The 15,428-nt window shown below is 40.8% G+C and overlaps 2 protein-coding genes across 7 annotated transcripts; both read right to left on the bottom strand.

Annotated features, from left to right (window-relative positions):
* Nucleotides 1-570: 570 nt before the first annotated feature.
* On the bottom strand, nucleotides 571-2,685 carry LOC308105965 (sodium/myo-inositol cotransporter-like; the record flags this gene model as incomplete). The annotated part of the gene is made up of 1 exon (XM_080456936.1): nucleotides 571-2,685. The coding sequence occupies one exon, from the start codon at nucleotides 2,683-2,685 to the stop codon at nucleotides 571-573; it is 2,115 nt and encodes a 704-aa protein (XP_080313062.1).
* Nucleotides 2,686-7,668: 4,983 nt separating this feature from the next.
* Nucleotides 7,669-13,906, bottom strand: slc5a3b (solute carrier family 5 member 3b). 6 transcript variants are annotated; one of them, XM_080412570.1, is made up of 4 exons: nucleotides 13,596-13,906; nucleotides 13,192-13,303; nucleotides 11,315-11,415; nucleotides 7,669-10,394 (listed from the first exon to the last, which is right to left on the bottom strand). In XM_080412570.1, the coding sequence occupies exon 4, from the start codon at nucleotides 10,126-10,128 to the stop codon at nucleotides 8,011-8,013; it is 2,118 nt and encodes a 705-aa protein (XP_080268696.1). In that variant the 5' UTR covers nucleotides 10,129-10,394; nucleotides 11,315-11,415; nucleotides 13,192-13,303; nucleotides 13,596-13,906; the 3' UTR covers nucleotides 7,669-8,010. The 6 variants fall into 6 exon arrangements, with proteins under 6 accessions (XP_080268696.1, XP_080268698.1, XP_080268695.1 ...); XM_080412572.1 differs by lacking the exon at nucleotides 11,315-11,415 and having other exon boundaries at nucleotides 13,180-13,303; XM_080412569.1 differs by lacking the exon at nucleotides 11,315-11,415.
* Nucleotides 13,907-15,428: the final 1,522 nt, after the last annotated feature.

The following is a 15,428-nucleotide window of genomic DNA, read 5'->3' as shown; positions in this document are numbered from 1 at the left end:
TCTTCAGAATCCACCTTAGCCCGTAGCACTTGACCTATAATGACGACCATGAAGACATACCGTGGTCATTTGTTCTCATGTTTTTGTAACTTTTTGACCACAATGTTATAATTTAGATTGCAGGTTATGATGCTAGGTTTGTTGTTTACCTGGTATCCTATAGTTTCACTGTACAGATTATTATTTTGATAGTATATTGTTTAGACTGATGCTAGGTTCTTGGTTACTCTGGTTCCTAGTTTACAGAGGCACTACACTGCTGCTAAATGCCTATTGTAAATTGTAGTATGGAGGCAAGAATTATACAACATGGCCAATAATGGAAGGTTTACTGGTATGTATATATATATGTATATATATATATATATATATATATATATATATATATATATATATGTATATATATATATATATATATATATATATATATATATATATATATATATATATATATATATATATATATATATATATATATATATATATATATATATATATATATATATACACACATACAATAATCAACTGTTCATCGATAATAACCGCCCCTTAGTTCAATCTTGGACAAAACTATAGTGAGAAATAAACATACATGAAGATGCCCAATGAGCAGACAAGTAGCAGGCCCAGATTTAGCAGCAGTCTGATTCTGGGAGGCTCATATAGCATCTCCATAAGAACCCTCTCATCCTCCTTGCTTTCCTTTGGTGTGGTGGTCTGTGCTCCATCCTTGTACCCACAAAACCAATTGAGCACACTCAGACCCATTCCACGCGTTCCTTCACAGAGGCAGCTTTCCTCATCCCTGACCAGCTCTGCCTTCCCATTACCAATCTGTTCTCCAGGGGTGGTTACCGGGGTTGTCTCTGTACTAGGTGTTGCTGGGTCATAATTGGATGGGAACAGGAGCTTGATGTCTGCCCCATCTAGACACCTTTCATTTCTGACATCCGGGGGAAGATCTTTATGGTGGCTTCGATTACGATTGTTCTTCTCGATGTCGTCTCGTTCCTTGGGGGGAACCTTTTCAATGTTGCGCAGCCCCCACAAAGTAGTGGTGCGAACCTGCTCCTTATCTGGTGGGGGGGTGCAGAGACTGACCACCACAGCGACAATCCCCGACCCCCAAAACAACCCTGCTGCCACATACATGTAATGGACATGTGTGATGAAGGAAGGCCTATCATCTGGTTGATCACAGCGAGGCTCACGGTAGATAAATGCCAGGATCAGACGCAGGGTACCTAGTGTGAAGCCTGTCATGCCTCCCCAGAATGCACCTGTTTCGTTACAGCGTTTCCAGAACACACCCAGAAGGAAGAGAGCAGCAATAGGTGGAGTCAGGTAGCCAGCTATTTCCTGTATGTACAGGTACATCTGCCCGCCCTGCATTTCAATGATGACAGGGACCCAGGCAATGCTAATGACCACCATGAACGCCACGAACAGTCGGCCGACAACCAGTAGTTCCCTCTGGGACGCACCTTTTCGAGCACTCTGGTAGATGTCCAGGGTGAAGATGGTGCTGGCGCTGTTGAAGATGGAATCTAAATCACTCATCAGGGCAGCAATCATGACTGCCATCATCAGACCCCTCAGACCCACAGGCATCACTGACATGACCAGACGTGGATAGGCGATGTTAGAGCAGCCAGCCTGAGAGCCACAAACTGCCAGGCAGTGCTCTGGCCCAATGCAGGCAATCTCATCAGGAAATAGGATACGGGAAATCATACCTGGAATGACAATTATAAACATAGGCAGGACTTTAAGAAACCCAGCCATGAGTGTGGAACCCTTGGCATGAGCAATGTTCTTTGCTGCAAGTACTCTTTGGACAATGACCTGGTCGGCACACCAGTACCAGATGGAAGCCGGGGTTTGGCCAAGAAGGAACCCTGGCCAAGGCATATCTTCGTCTAGAGGTCCACGAAGGAGGCGCAGGGCATTAGGCTTGGGCTCGATGCGGCATGAGTTAGAATATGTGAAGTTGCCACTGGCCAAGATAGCAGAAACATTGGGGACAGCCTGCATGTATTTTGTCCGAACACCCTCCAGCCCACCCACCTTAACAAGGCTGATCACCGTCAAGCTGAGGGCTCCACCAATCATCAACACTGCCTGAAGACTATCTGTGTACATTACTGCCACCAGCCCGCCGGTTACTGTGAGCAGTGCAGTCATACCAATCAGTAAGATAATGGACAGATAAAGGTTCCATCCCAGTGACTCCTGAATGAACAGAGCTCCAGCATACAAGTTTACAGAGAGTTTGGTAAAAATGTAGAGCAATATAGACAAGGCAGCAAAGTAAACCCTCAGCCTGTTGCCTCCGTAGCGTTTTGACAGATACTCTGGCATCGTGTAGACCCCTGAGTGGATGTATACAGGGATAAACACCCATCCTAGTAGCTGCAAAAGTAGAAGAGCGTTGAACTCGAATGCTCCCACAGCAAAGCCACTTGCAGCTCCTGATCCAGCCAAACCTATGAAATGTTCACTGCCGATGTTGCTGACGAAAAGTGATGCTCCAATCACTATCCATGTCATCGAGCGCCCAGCCAGGAAGTAGCCACTTACCGTGCTGCGATTGGTCTTCCACATGGCAAAAAATCCGATGCCTAGCACCAGGACAAAATAAAGTGCCACAACAGCAATGTCAGCTGCCTCCATTCCAGGACCCATTTCTGCAGATTACCGTTAGGGAAATGCTCTGCTAACTATAACCTTTGAATGTCTCAATATGACAGCTATGGGATAATATGGATGACATGACATAGTCAAAAGCTGTATGAATAAATAAAGGTGATGTGATACATGTCATATGTCACTTGCATGTCATATGGGCATATGACATGTACATATATGGACTGGACATGCCTGACGTCAGAGCAAAGTGGGCTAGAGCGGATACGGAAAGGGTCTCTCTATGTATGTGTGAGTGCAAATTATCGGAAACAGTAGACAGTAAACAGTAGACAGTAGATCATAGAGCAGAAAAATTACTCTCCAGTTCCACCTTATTGCGGAAAGCCTGGTGACGCAAGTTTAACTACTGTGTACTGTATCAAATGATCCTTTTTTCAAATACCTTTTTTTGAGCTAACTTCTATAGCTCACAATCACAAAGAAAAGAACAAGGGTGACTCTAGGTGAGAATTTCCTGTATTCATATGACTCACAGGGTTATTTATTTACTGTCCTTTCATTAAACAAAGTAACCTCTAAGTCATAGAACAGAGATTATTCACTTGGGACAATTTCAATGATTAGTCGCATAGCAAATTACATAGCGTGCACTGTGAACTACATTTTAACATTCCACTGTTATGAATCATAATCTAAATGTGAATACAGCTCATCCCTTGCTTCTAAATGCCAGCCTCTTTGACTTAAAGAGAACAAATGAACATAATCATTGTGGAATTTGTCATTGTGGGACATCGACAACTGCAGTTGTCTTTATGTTGTCTATCATCTGTTCGTGTTGTCGATGAATCACAGAATGCTGTTCATAAAATACATTCAGCTCCGTCTCATGTGCAAAAGGCGTAATACAAATAAAGCTATGATCATCATAATTATTCTATATTTACAATGGTTTATTTATTTCTAACTGGATGTTATTTAATTTTGGAAATTGGTACAGTACATTGGGATTTATAAATGATCTAAATTATATTTGTTATGCTCTTCTAACGTTATGAGGCCATAAATGTTTTTTTCATGATAGACCTGTAATTTGTAAGAAACTTAGGCCTACTTAATGGTCACTCCTTCCTCTATTGTGTGTTGAAATGGGGGTAGAGGACTCATGTAGATGTTAAGTAGAGGTTAAGAGTTGCGATATACACCAATACTAGCTTTTTGTTTGGTGGAGCTTTGTGGTACACCAATGCTGGCTTTTTGATTGGTCATGTCCTGTGCAATCATCTCTTGGCTCAGGCCAGCTTAATAATGACAATATGTAACAGAAATGACCCAAGCATTCATTAGGAAAATGTAAGCCTAATTTATACTTTTACAGTATGACCATGACCATACTGTTTGCCAAAAATTGCATCTTTATTTTTATTTCATTCAAGTAATGCAGTCAATTAGTGTTCAGTTGTCTAGACCAGTTCAGTCACATTAGATCAGTGGTTTATTTGAGGAGGTAAGTTAGGAAGGATGCAATTTAATGGCATTCAAACGGATACCTTTTCAGTATCTAGGCCTGCATTTCCTACTGTAAGTGAGGAATGGTTCATGCTCTACACCCTTTCCACAACAGCAGTTCATACAGACAGAACAGGAACAACAAAACATAAAATACATGCAATAAACATATAAATGAATACAATTAAATACATATGTTTTTTAATTCCCCCAGTGGTGTAGACAATAATGGAAGAGAAAAAAAAACACTTAATAAGGCACTCCATCTTCAGGTGAAAAAAATCGGAGTGCCTTATTGCCTTTTCTATGTTTGTCTGCACCACTGAGAGATTATAGATCAAGCAAGACTCCTGTTTGCTTCATGTAGGTCAGTGGTAGGCAACAGGGCGGCCCGTGGGACAGGACTGGCCGATCAGCGATGATATCTGACCCGGCATTTTAGTCTGTAAATAATTTACAATAATGGCAGTCCCACATATAGGCTATAATGTCCAAATAGAGAATCTACCCCCACCTGTAGAATACTTATTATACTTTTGTTCATGTTAAGAGTAGAAGACAGGCATGTGAATTGCAGTGAGGTGCACTAAGGTGCTGAACCCCTCATAGTGCCGTCAGCAGACGGTATGATCATTTTCATCGTGCAGTCCTTTTGACTTTTAGATGAGAAATTGATCTTGCATTAAAAACGAGTGTTTCACATGCCTTATACAAGCCGTTTATCTCCCCAAGAGACCTTGAATGAAAGAGCTCCTGTTCTATGAACTATCTCTTATTTATCACTGTTCAAAAAGGAGTACCTTTCTCTATGTTCTTTTTTTAAACTTTTTAATTGACTACTGTAAATATCCTCACATTCAAGGATGTGGCCTGCGCAAAATCATTACACAGGCATTTCACACACACACACACACACACACACACACACACACACACACACACACACACACACACACACACACACACACACACACACACACACACACACACACACACACACACACACACACACACACACACAGTTCTATAGGCTATGCACCACACACATCTTTATTTATTAACTACAGCAACTTATAGCAATATAGTTATTATTGTATACAGTATAAGGCGGTCTATTGAATGATCCAGTTCTTAAATTAGCCATTATGTTCTGGCCCGTCATCTAATGGCCTATAAAAAGATTGGCCTGAGGCCAAACTTATTTGCCTAGCCTTGATGTATTGTGCCTGTCTACCTATTCCACTAAGGCAGTGGTTATCAAAGTTGGGGTCCAGGAACACCCATTGGTCCTTGAGAGGGTTCCAGGGGGTCCCCAGAAAAATGAGGAACAGTTTAATTTCAATATAATTTCACCAGCTAGTGTTAACCCAATGACAGAATGTATAAGAATGCACTCATAGGTCTCACTCTCTCCACGGTTATCTCCTTAACTACGGCATAAGTGCATTAGTTGTATACTTAGGCTACTAGTACTCTAGTAATCTAATCCAACAACAAAAAGCTTACTCTTACGGGGGTCCATGACACAAAATCATTTCAAATGGGGGTCTGTGGTCTAATATGTATCAGTGTGGGGGTACTTGACATGAAAATATTGAGAACCACTGCACTAAAGTGCCAAGTGCACCTATCACATAGAACCAAACAGTATTTTGTGTTATCTGGTGTCGCAGCACAGATTTTCAAAACGGAAAGTTTGACTTACACTTTTTATTCACTTGATATTGCACAACTAAGACACATTTGGTAAGAATATGTTTAGAAAAGACACTTTAAATAAGATATAAAAGACAGTTCTGCATTACACTGTGAAAAATAAAATGTAACAGAATAGATACACGGTATTATAACGGGTGATCTCATGGCCTATGAAAAACATAATACAACACAAGACTTCACCAAGTTTTTAAAAAGATTATTTGAAAAGTACGAATTATACAAAATATGTGCATTGGTACTTGTGGCTTTTTTGTTAAGCTGTGATAACAAAGCATTATAAGCTGAATTCACTAGCTGTAAAATGCAATTATACAATCATAAAATGATTTGCCACAGTAGCTGAAAATAATATTTGTAAACAGAAACAACACTACATTCATGACTTGAATTTTGGTCAACAAGAACTCACTACATATACTCACAAAATGGACAATCAAAAAGCGAGTAACATACTGTAATAGGTTATGCGGTTTCTTCTTTATGAATGGAAGGACAGAAACAACACTACACTACACTATAGGTTATGCGGTTTCTTCTTTATGAATGGAAGGAAATGGATTTTGATGGATACCAATATTACGTAGTTTTTTTCTGCTTCTATTTTCGATAAAGCTGATACATAAGGCTGACAAATCAGTACAATGATGTACTGCTACTGATGTAATGCCTCTTCAGAAGGGCTAAATCAAAAACACCTTGTGGAAAAACACGTAGAGACAGCATTTTAGCACTTTCAAGAGAAATGTTTACTGGTGATTATTGGTTATTGACTGGCTGTGGGATGACTGTTGCACAGATTATGGAGGTTTATGTTATCAAAGATAGTGTATGTGATATTTGCAATTAGTTGGTTCAAACAAATGTTCACTGATCAGTGAAAAGGTTAAAGCACTATATTCAGATAATAATCATTGCTATAGTGTTTAGTTTGTTCAAATAACAGGGCTCTGCCCGTCTCTCCATCTCTTTATTGAACAGAAAATACATTTTCAGGTGGGTTGCCATTTTATAGTGTTCCAGTTTAAAATGTGTCTCTTCATTTCTTTGTGTCATCACTTCCAATTTCACTTGTTTATCCTGTATCCTAAATGACTTCTCTATCCTGATTGGAAACATTTGGTATCCCGAAAATGCATTTTCTGTTTACCAAAGAGACGAGACAGGCAGACCCTTGCTACTGAACAAACACTCTATTCACCTGTTTCCTAGGCTGTGTGTTTTCCACTTCCTGTCGGATTTCATTGGATATCATTAGTCATCTGACCAGTTTCATTGGATTTCATTGGATCAAATCGACAGGAAGTGGAAAACACACAGGAAGTGGAAAGCCTAGGAAACAGGTGAATAGCAATGATCGCTACCAGAATATAGAGCTATTTAAGACTTATTTTAACAAAAGAAAATCACTTACTGTGCTTTTAATGGTATGCAAGACTCTTGTGTCTGGGGTGGGATGACTCTTGATTCTGGCATGGCGGATGACTTCATGTCCGTGGTTTGTGTGGTTGGCTTGATTATTAATTTTACTAAATAATTAAAAAAATGTTAATAGATCAGTTATTTTGAACAGGAATAGACAGATCAGCATAATATAAAACAAAGAAATGACATCAATTACAATTACGCTAATCATCTGAGTATGCAGGTAAGAATTATATAACATGGCCAATGATGGAAAATTAATTGAAGACCCAGACAATGAACTGTTACACCTGCAAAATGCAATGTGAAGGGAGGGAGCTTTAAACAGATAACATTTATTCACTATACAAAATTGGAAAAAAGCATATGTCCAATAAGGCAAATATTTAATTCACTTAAAGTACAACACTATTAAAAACATCCCAGTATATTCTTTGTGCAGGATCACAGTACCAATTAGCACACAACTAAAATTGGTACGTCAGTCCCAATGAAGCTTTATAGTCACACGAGAAGCTTCAGTCATTTAAAAAAATACAGTTGAATAAGCTCAAATTCCCATTAGAGAACTACAATAATAATCAACTGTAAATATTACAGCTTGTCAAATCTTTGAAAATTCAACTGTGCATCGACAATAAAACCCTTCCTCAACTCCTATCCCCATACTGTACCAAACCAATCTGCCCTTTAGTTCAGTGTTGGATAAAACTATAGTGAGAAATAAACAAACATGAAGATGCCCAATGAGCAGACAAGTAGCAGGCCCAGATTTAGCAGAAGTTTAATTCTTGGAGGCTCATATAGCATCTCCAAAAGAACCCTCTCATCCTCCTTGCTTTCCTTTGGTGTGGTGGTCTGTGCTCCCTCCTTGTACCCACAAAACCAATTGAGCAGACTCAGACCCATGCCACGCATTCCTTCACAGAGGCAGCTTTCCTCATCCCTGACCAGCTCTGCCTTCCCATTACCAATCTGTTCTCCAGGGGTGGTTACCGGGGTTGTCTCTGTACTAGGTGTTGCTGGGTCATGATCAGTGGATGGGAACAGGAGCTTGATGTCTGCACCATCTAGACACCTTTCATTTCTGACATCCAGGGGAAGATCTTTATAGTGGCTTCCATTATGGTTGCTCGTTTCTATGTTGTCTCGATCCTTGAGGGGAACCTTTTCAATGTTGCGCAGCCCCCAAAAAGTAGTGGTGCGAACCTGCTCCTTATCTGGTGGGGGGGTGCAGAGACTGACCACCACAGCGACAATCCCTGACAACCAAAACAACCCTGCTGCCACATACATGTAATGGACATGAATGATGAAGGAAGGCCTATCATCTGGTTGATCACAGCGAGGCTCACGGTAGATAAATGCCAGGATCAGACGCAGGGTACCTAGTGTGATACCTGTCATGCCTCCCCAGAATGCACCTGTTTCATTACAGCGTTTCCAGAACACACCCAGAAGGAAGAGAGCAGCAATAGGTGGAGTCAGGTAGCCAGCTATTTCCTGTATGTACAGGTACATCTGCCCGCCCTGCATTTCAATGATGACAGGAACCCAGGCAATGCTAATGACCACCATGAACACCACGAACAGTCGGCCGACAAACAGTAGTTCCCTCTGGGACGCACCTTTTCGAGCACTCTGGTAGATGTCCAGGGTGAACATGGTGCTGGCGCTGTTGAAGATGGAATCTAAATCACTCATCAGGGCAGCAATCATGACTGCCATCATCAGACCCCTCAGACCCACAGGCATCACTGACATGACCAGACGTGGATAGGCGATGTTAGAGCAGCCAGCCTGAGAGCCACAAACTGCCAGGCAGTGCTCTGGCCCAATGCAGGCAATCTCATCAGGAAATAGGATACGGGAAATCATACCTGGAATGACAATTATAAACATGGGCAGGACTTTAAGGAACCCAGCCATGAGTGTGGAACCCTTGGCATGAACAATGTTCTTTGCAGCGAGTACTCTCTGAACAATGACCTGGTCGGCACACCAGTACCAGATGGAAGCCGGGGTTTGGCCAAGAAGGAACCCTGGCCAAGGTATGTCTTCATCTAGAGGTCCACGAAGGAGGCGCAGAGCATTAGGCTTGGGCTTGATGCGGCAGGAGTTATAATATGTGAAGTTGCCACTGGCCAAGATAGCAGAAACATTGGGGACAGCCTGCATGTATTTTGTCCGAACACCCTCCAGCCCACCCACCTTAACAAGGCTAATCACCGTCAAGCTGAGGGCTCCACCAATCATCAACACTGCCTGAAGACTATCTGTGTACATTACTGCTACTAGTCCGCCAGTTACTGTGAGCAGTGCAGTCATACTAATCAGCAAGATAATGGACAGATAAAGGTTCCATCCCAGTGACTCCTGAATGAACAGAGCTCCAGCATACAAGTCTACAGAGAGTTTGGTAAAAATGTAGAGCAATATAGACAAGGCAGCAAAGTAAACCCTCAGCCTGTTGCCTCCGTAGCGTTTTGACAGATACTCTGGCATCGTGTAGACCCCTGAGTGGATGTATACAGGGATAAACACCCAGCCTAGTAGCTGCAGTAGTAGAAGTGCGTTGAACTCCCATGCTCCCACAGCAAAGCCACTTGCAGCTCCTGATCCAGCCAAGCCTATGAAATGTTCACTGCCGATGTTGCTGACGAAAAGTGATGCTCCAATCACTATCCATGTCATCGAGCGCCCAGCCAGGAAGTAGCCACTTACCGTGCTGCGATTAGCCTTCCACATGGCAAAGAACCCGATGCTTAGCACCAGGACAAAATAAAGTGCTACAACAGCAATGTCAGCTGCCTCCATTCCAGGACCCATTTTTACTGTTAATGGAAAAATAAAGGTTCACAACCGCCTAAAGTCATGCAAAAAAAAATAACCTTTGTGTTTTTATAAAAGAGCAAAGGGAAATGCTCTCCTTTGGTTTGCTGTCTCGATGGAAGCTGTAGTATCCACCGTCAGGTCAAATTCACTAGGGTGTGCGTCGGGAGGTTATCCACCGGCACTGGGGATGTTTTTTAGGACTTTTAGAGGAGGATGCTGCAGGCCTCTGGTCTAGTAAACTCTATAGATTCAGAAAATTCCTGCAAGACAGCAAAGACAAAGAAAATACCTCATTAGAGCCTTAATTTGAGTGGGGAAATGATCGACACCCACCTACTAAAGCTAACTAAATTATAACCTTAATATGACAGATAGGGACGATATGGCTGACATGACAGAAACAAAGACTGTAGCTCAGTTATTCAAAGCTGTATGAATAAGAAAAGTTGAATTTCTGATGGGCAGGTGTCTGTCAGTCCGTAGCATGTGCAGATATGTCCATATATGCACTGGACTTTCCCCGATGTCAGTGCAAATCAGCATATGCAATGCAATACGTTGTATGTCATATGTCATGTGGGCTTATGACATGCCCATATGAACTGGACATGCCTGACTCAGTGTAAATTTCCATTGGTAGGCTACGGTTTCTGTTGGGTATGAAATGAGACCAGAGCTCGTTCAGCAAAAGAGAGAGAAGGTGACAGAGAGAGGGGGGGAGAGAGGGAGAGACAAGGGGGAGATAGAGAGAGAGAGAGGGGGGGGAGACAGGGAGAGGGAGACAGGGAGCAATAACCCCACAGAGTTATTGGAGGGCTTTTTGTACCATATTTAATGAATTCAATAATAAATTGTAATTTATTTAATTGTACCTACTGAAAGAAGCAGATCAAAAACAAGATTAGTCATATACTTTACTCTGTGCCAATTGTTCCGTTTTAGCCTGTACTGACTTCCATTAATCTTTTAAATCTCTTAGCGGATTAAAGCCATGCCCTGGAAAAGGTTCAAAGCAAGTTTAATACATTTTTTATATGTTCTACAAGCTCACAGTGCTTGTAGATCTGCTATTTTCGAATAGGTTATGTGTACAGGGAAAAAAGAGCAGACCAAGTACCGAGCCAAAGGTCAAGTTTACAAAGTAGTGAGGGTTTAAGTGGTTAAATGTCTGAAAACACACATTTAACATGAATCCAATATGTAGTGGGGGTCCCTGCTTCATCTCTCTCTCAGCTCCAAGGGTTCCTTGGCCTGAAAAACTTTGAAGACCCCTGGTCTAGGCTATATGCGGGAGGGGGGAGACAGAAACAAGGCATTTGTGAGTCAGTTCATGCAGCATGACCTTATCTATTCAAATTGAGACTAAAGGAGAATGATGATTACATACACATATTTACCATACAGCCACAAATAAATATGTCACTGACCACACTCAAAACATCAAAAGATAGTAACTAAACCCATCAATGTTATTTTGATTTGGGCTATGAGGCTGGGAAAAAATGCATACATATTTGATATTCTTTTATTTATTTATTTTTCAAAAATAATTATACAAAAAAGAAGAATAAAAGTATATAACATATGTGATACTATGTTTTTCATTTAGAGAAAATCATTAAAAAAAAGAAGAAAAAAATAATTGAAAAAAACAGACCCTGCATGCATTAGGACAATATCAGTCACCAGAACTAGAGGTATTTTCAATATTAATCTAAAAAATAAAGGACAGACTAGGCTGCCTACTTCAGGGTAAAGAAGTCTTAAATACACAGATGACACCCATTGCAGATCAGCAGGGTGTGAGTGTGTGACCATTTCAATCAACCCGAATTGGGACCAGTTCTAAACAGGTGGAAAATTACAGAGTTGAAATGGAGAACAGCATGAAGACTCTGTTTGATCCTTGGCTGGCACCTGGCAAGGAAGAATCTTCGCCCGTTCTCCATTTCAACTCTGTAATTTTCCACCTGTATAGAACTGGTTAACAATTTGTGTTGATTGAATGGTCACACACTCACTCCCTGCTTATCTAACATGGTTAAAATTGAGTTTGAAGATTGGGTTTATATAGGAGGGAGGGGGCGGGTCTGTTTATTAGGTAATAGGTTCATTATAATTAAAATCAAAATATCTAAATATTGAATGAAGCAACTTAAAAACTGTTTGGGGTGTAGGCTACACAAAAGCCAGAGCAGCAGACATTAAAATGACCCCTAGTGTTTAAAAGTGAAATACCCTAAAATGATACATAATGTTCTCCTGTCATCTTCCATGCGCTCTCGCTAAACAGAATACGCCATTCAACTAATATGTAGTAGCCTATAGCTATAGGCTACTCTATCTATTCAAACATGATTATCGCCATCACGTCGTATGTGCCAGTCAGGCACTGATGGACATAAAAGACGCATGGAATATTAATAAAAACACGTTGCACGGTGATGCGCAGAACCATGAAAAGACAAAGCAACGGCAAGCCTAATAAATAAACCCAGTTCCGTTTGAGCTTGCTGTCTTTAATGCAAAAATCGCCTCCAGCAGAACTGAATTAGAAGATATGCAGTGGTGGAAAAGTACAAAAGTATCGGCATCAAAATATACTTAAATTACCAAAAGTAAAAGTACTCATTATGCAGAATGTCCCATTTCACACGTTTTCAAATGTATAAAATGTATAAAAAGCTTTTGAGCTTGTAGATCGGATATTTTCAAATATAGGTCTGAAGTGGTTTTGTAATAATAAATAAAAAATATACATACTAACTAGTAACTAAAGTTTTTAAATAATTATAGTCGAGTAAAAGTACAATATTTGGTGGAGTAGAAGTAAAATTATTGAACATTGGAAATACTCCAGTAAAGTAAAAAAAATACCTCAAAATAATGTACCAAGTTACTTTCCACCACTGAAAATGTTCATAATATTAGCCTACGCATCATCAGCATCCCAAGGGTCAATTAAGGCAACAGATGAGGGCGTGACACCGTCGTACTATGGAGCATAATTGGGCGTCTGGTGGACAACATCTGGCGTATGAGCACCTATATACGCACCTCCTGGTGCACTTCTAGAAGGTTCTAGCGATTCGTTCTCCAGTCGGTTAATACGCGCATCCGCCTTCCTTCCGTATCTTCCACTGGTGTGCACTTCTCTTCATCAGTTGCACTTGCAAATAACGTTACATTTAAGGTACCGTATTTAATAACAAAGGAACATTTCCACATGCTCTAATATAGGCTAAAGTCAGGCAGATGCTCAGCGAACTCCTCTCAAATATGAATAAGACATTGTCATCAACAACAAGCTCTTCTGCCACGTATCCGTTTATCGGTGTTGATCTAAAACATGTTCATGGTAATCTTCCATTAAATACCCCTTCAGAGCAGAATTCCCCCCCGACTATAAAACCATGCGATCTCACTTAAATCAGCGGTGTCACTGGAATAAAATCACTCACCGGTTCCTATAATATGCTATAAATGAGATGTAATTTCCACGCCCAAAAGGAGGATGTGGATGAAGGGATGATATTATGTCTCTCCAGTGCGTTGCTTAAAAGCCCGGCTCTTCCTTCTTTACAACACCGCTGAATGTCAGTGTCAAACAGCAGCCTTTCCTTTACAATGGACTACAACGCCACAACAATCCTGCCTCTTCTCCTTATATAGCCCGATTTGTACTTGGTCGTACGACGGAGTCGATCGCCGAAAATAGCGGATCGACAAGCTCACAACGAGGTCGCGATGCGACGCACAGTGAGCTTGTACGTCTGCTGTCTGTGTTTGGGCACGCGACTCCGTAGTACGATGGAGTATACACACAGTGGGCACCAGTCTTCTTTTTTTTTTGTTCACAAATCTTTATTTATAACAATCACGAAATACAATACAATACAATACAATACAATACAATACAATACAATACAATACAATACAATACAATACAAACACAAACAACAAACAAATAAGTTATTAATACATCAATATAACAACATTAGAGCCAGGGGGATTTACTAACAGAAAACATTAAAGAGTGAACACAAAAGAACAGTTCTTGCAACAGTGGCACCAGTTCAGGTCTACACCCCCAATAACGCCTGACGTATGCTATAAGACGCCCACTGGGAATTGTTCTAATTATATTGGAAACCATTGTTTTTGCCATGTATTGCCCTGGACATATAATTATAACTACATTTCTGACACTGTCTCTGTATTTGACTGTAGGCTAGTCCATCCTTTCCAGAATGCAACTTAAAATGCAACATGACAGCCAGGACAGATATTAGTTTGTGTGATGTGTTTTGCTGTTGATGGACAATAGACAATACTTGGTTGATTAGCCCACAGGATAGTTTCTAATTTGATCACATGTACGAGTGTGATGATGATCAAGAGCAGATTAGACGGTATATGAAGCATATGAACACTATAATAATATAGCTGTGCCACTGCCAGCTATTTTGGCTGTGATTCAGAATGCTTCTTAGGATACCGACTGCAAAGCAGGCTTAAAATTAAGCTTGTTCTTTGTCTCTTAAAAAACGCACTGGGATCACATGATTTATTAAATATGAGAGGAATCTGAAGCCTTTAACATTCATTTATATGTAGGCTTTGTCCTTGCTTACACCTGCATGTGATGTCACAACCTCACAATTATGTACACAAACACACAATTTGCGGATCAAGTGTGTGTGTGTGTGTGTGTGTGTGTGTGTGTGTGTGTGTGTGTGTGTGTGTGTGTGTGTGTGTTCTGTCTGTCTGTCTGTCTGTCTGTCTGTCTGTCTGTCTGTCTGTCTGTCTGTCTGTCTGTCTGTCTGTCTGTCACTGCGTGTGTCTGTCTGTCACTGTGTGTGTGTGTGTGTGTGTGTGTGTGTGTGTGTGTGTGTGTGTGTGTGTGTGTGTGTGTGTGTGTGTGTGCGTGCGTGTGCGTGTGTCTGATAAATTAACATTGATCACCTATTACTTGGCTCTGAATTTGATGATTCAATGCTTCAAAATAATAGACTGGAGTATGAATAAAAGCAACAATTGTAAATCAATCAACCAGCCATAATCTTTGTCAATTAATCTTGCTACTTTAGTTTACAGTTATTAGAATGTAATATATCTTTTTCAGACTGCACGATTTTCTGCAAAACATCCTCATGTCTGCACTGCGCAGCTGATTACAGAGGGACTCGGGATGGCAATATAGTAAATTTCCATTCACTCCCCTAGTGAGGTCTAGCTTGGAAATTTCCACTTCATGAAAAACTACATATCCCAGAAAGCCTCATATCTTTGTG

This window comes from Gymnoscopelus braueri (assembly GCF_963280865.1).
Source record: "Gymnoscopelus braueri genome assembly, chromosome: 18".
NCBI lineage: Eukaryota > Metazoa > Chordata > Actinopteri > Myctophiformes > Myctophidae > Gymnoscopelus > Gymnoscopelus braueri.
This window is presented reverse-complemented; position numbering and strand designations above follow the sequence as displayed.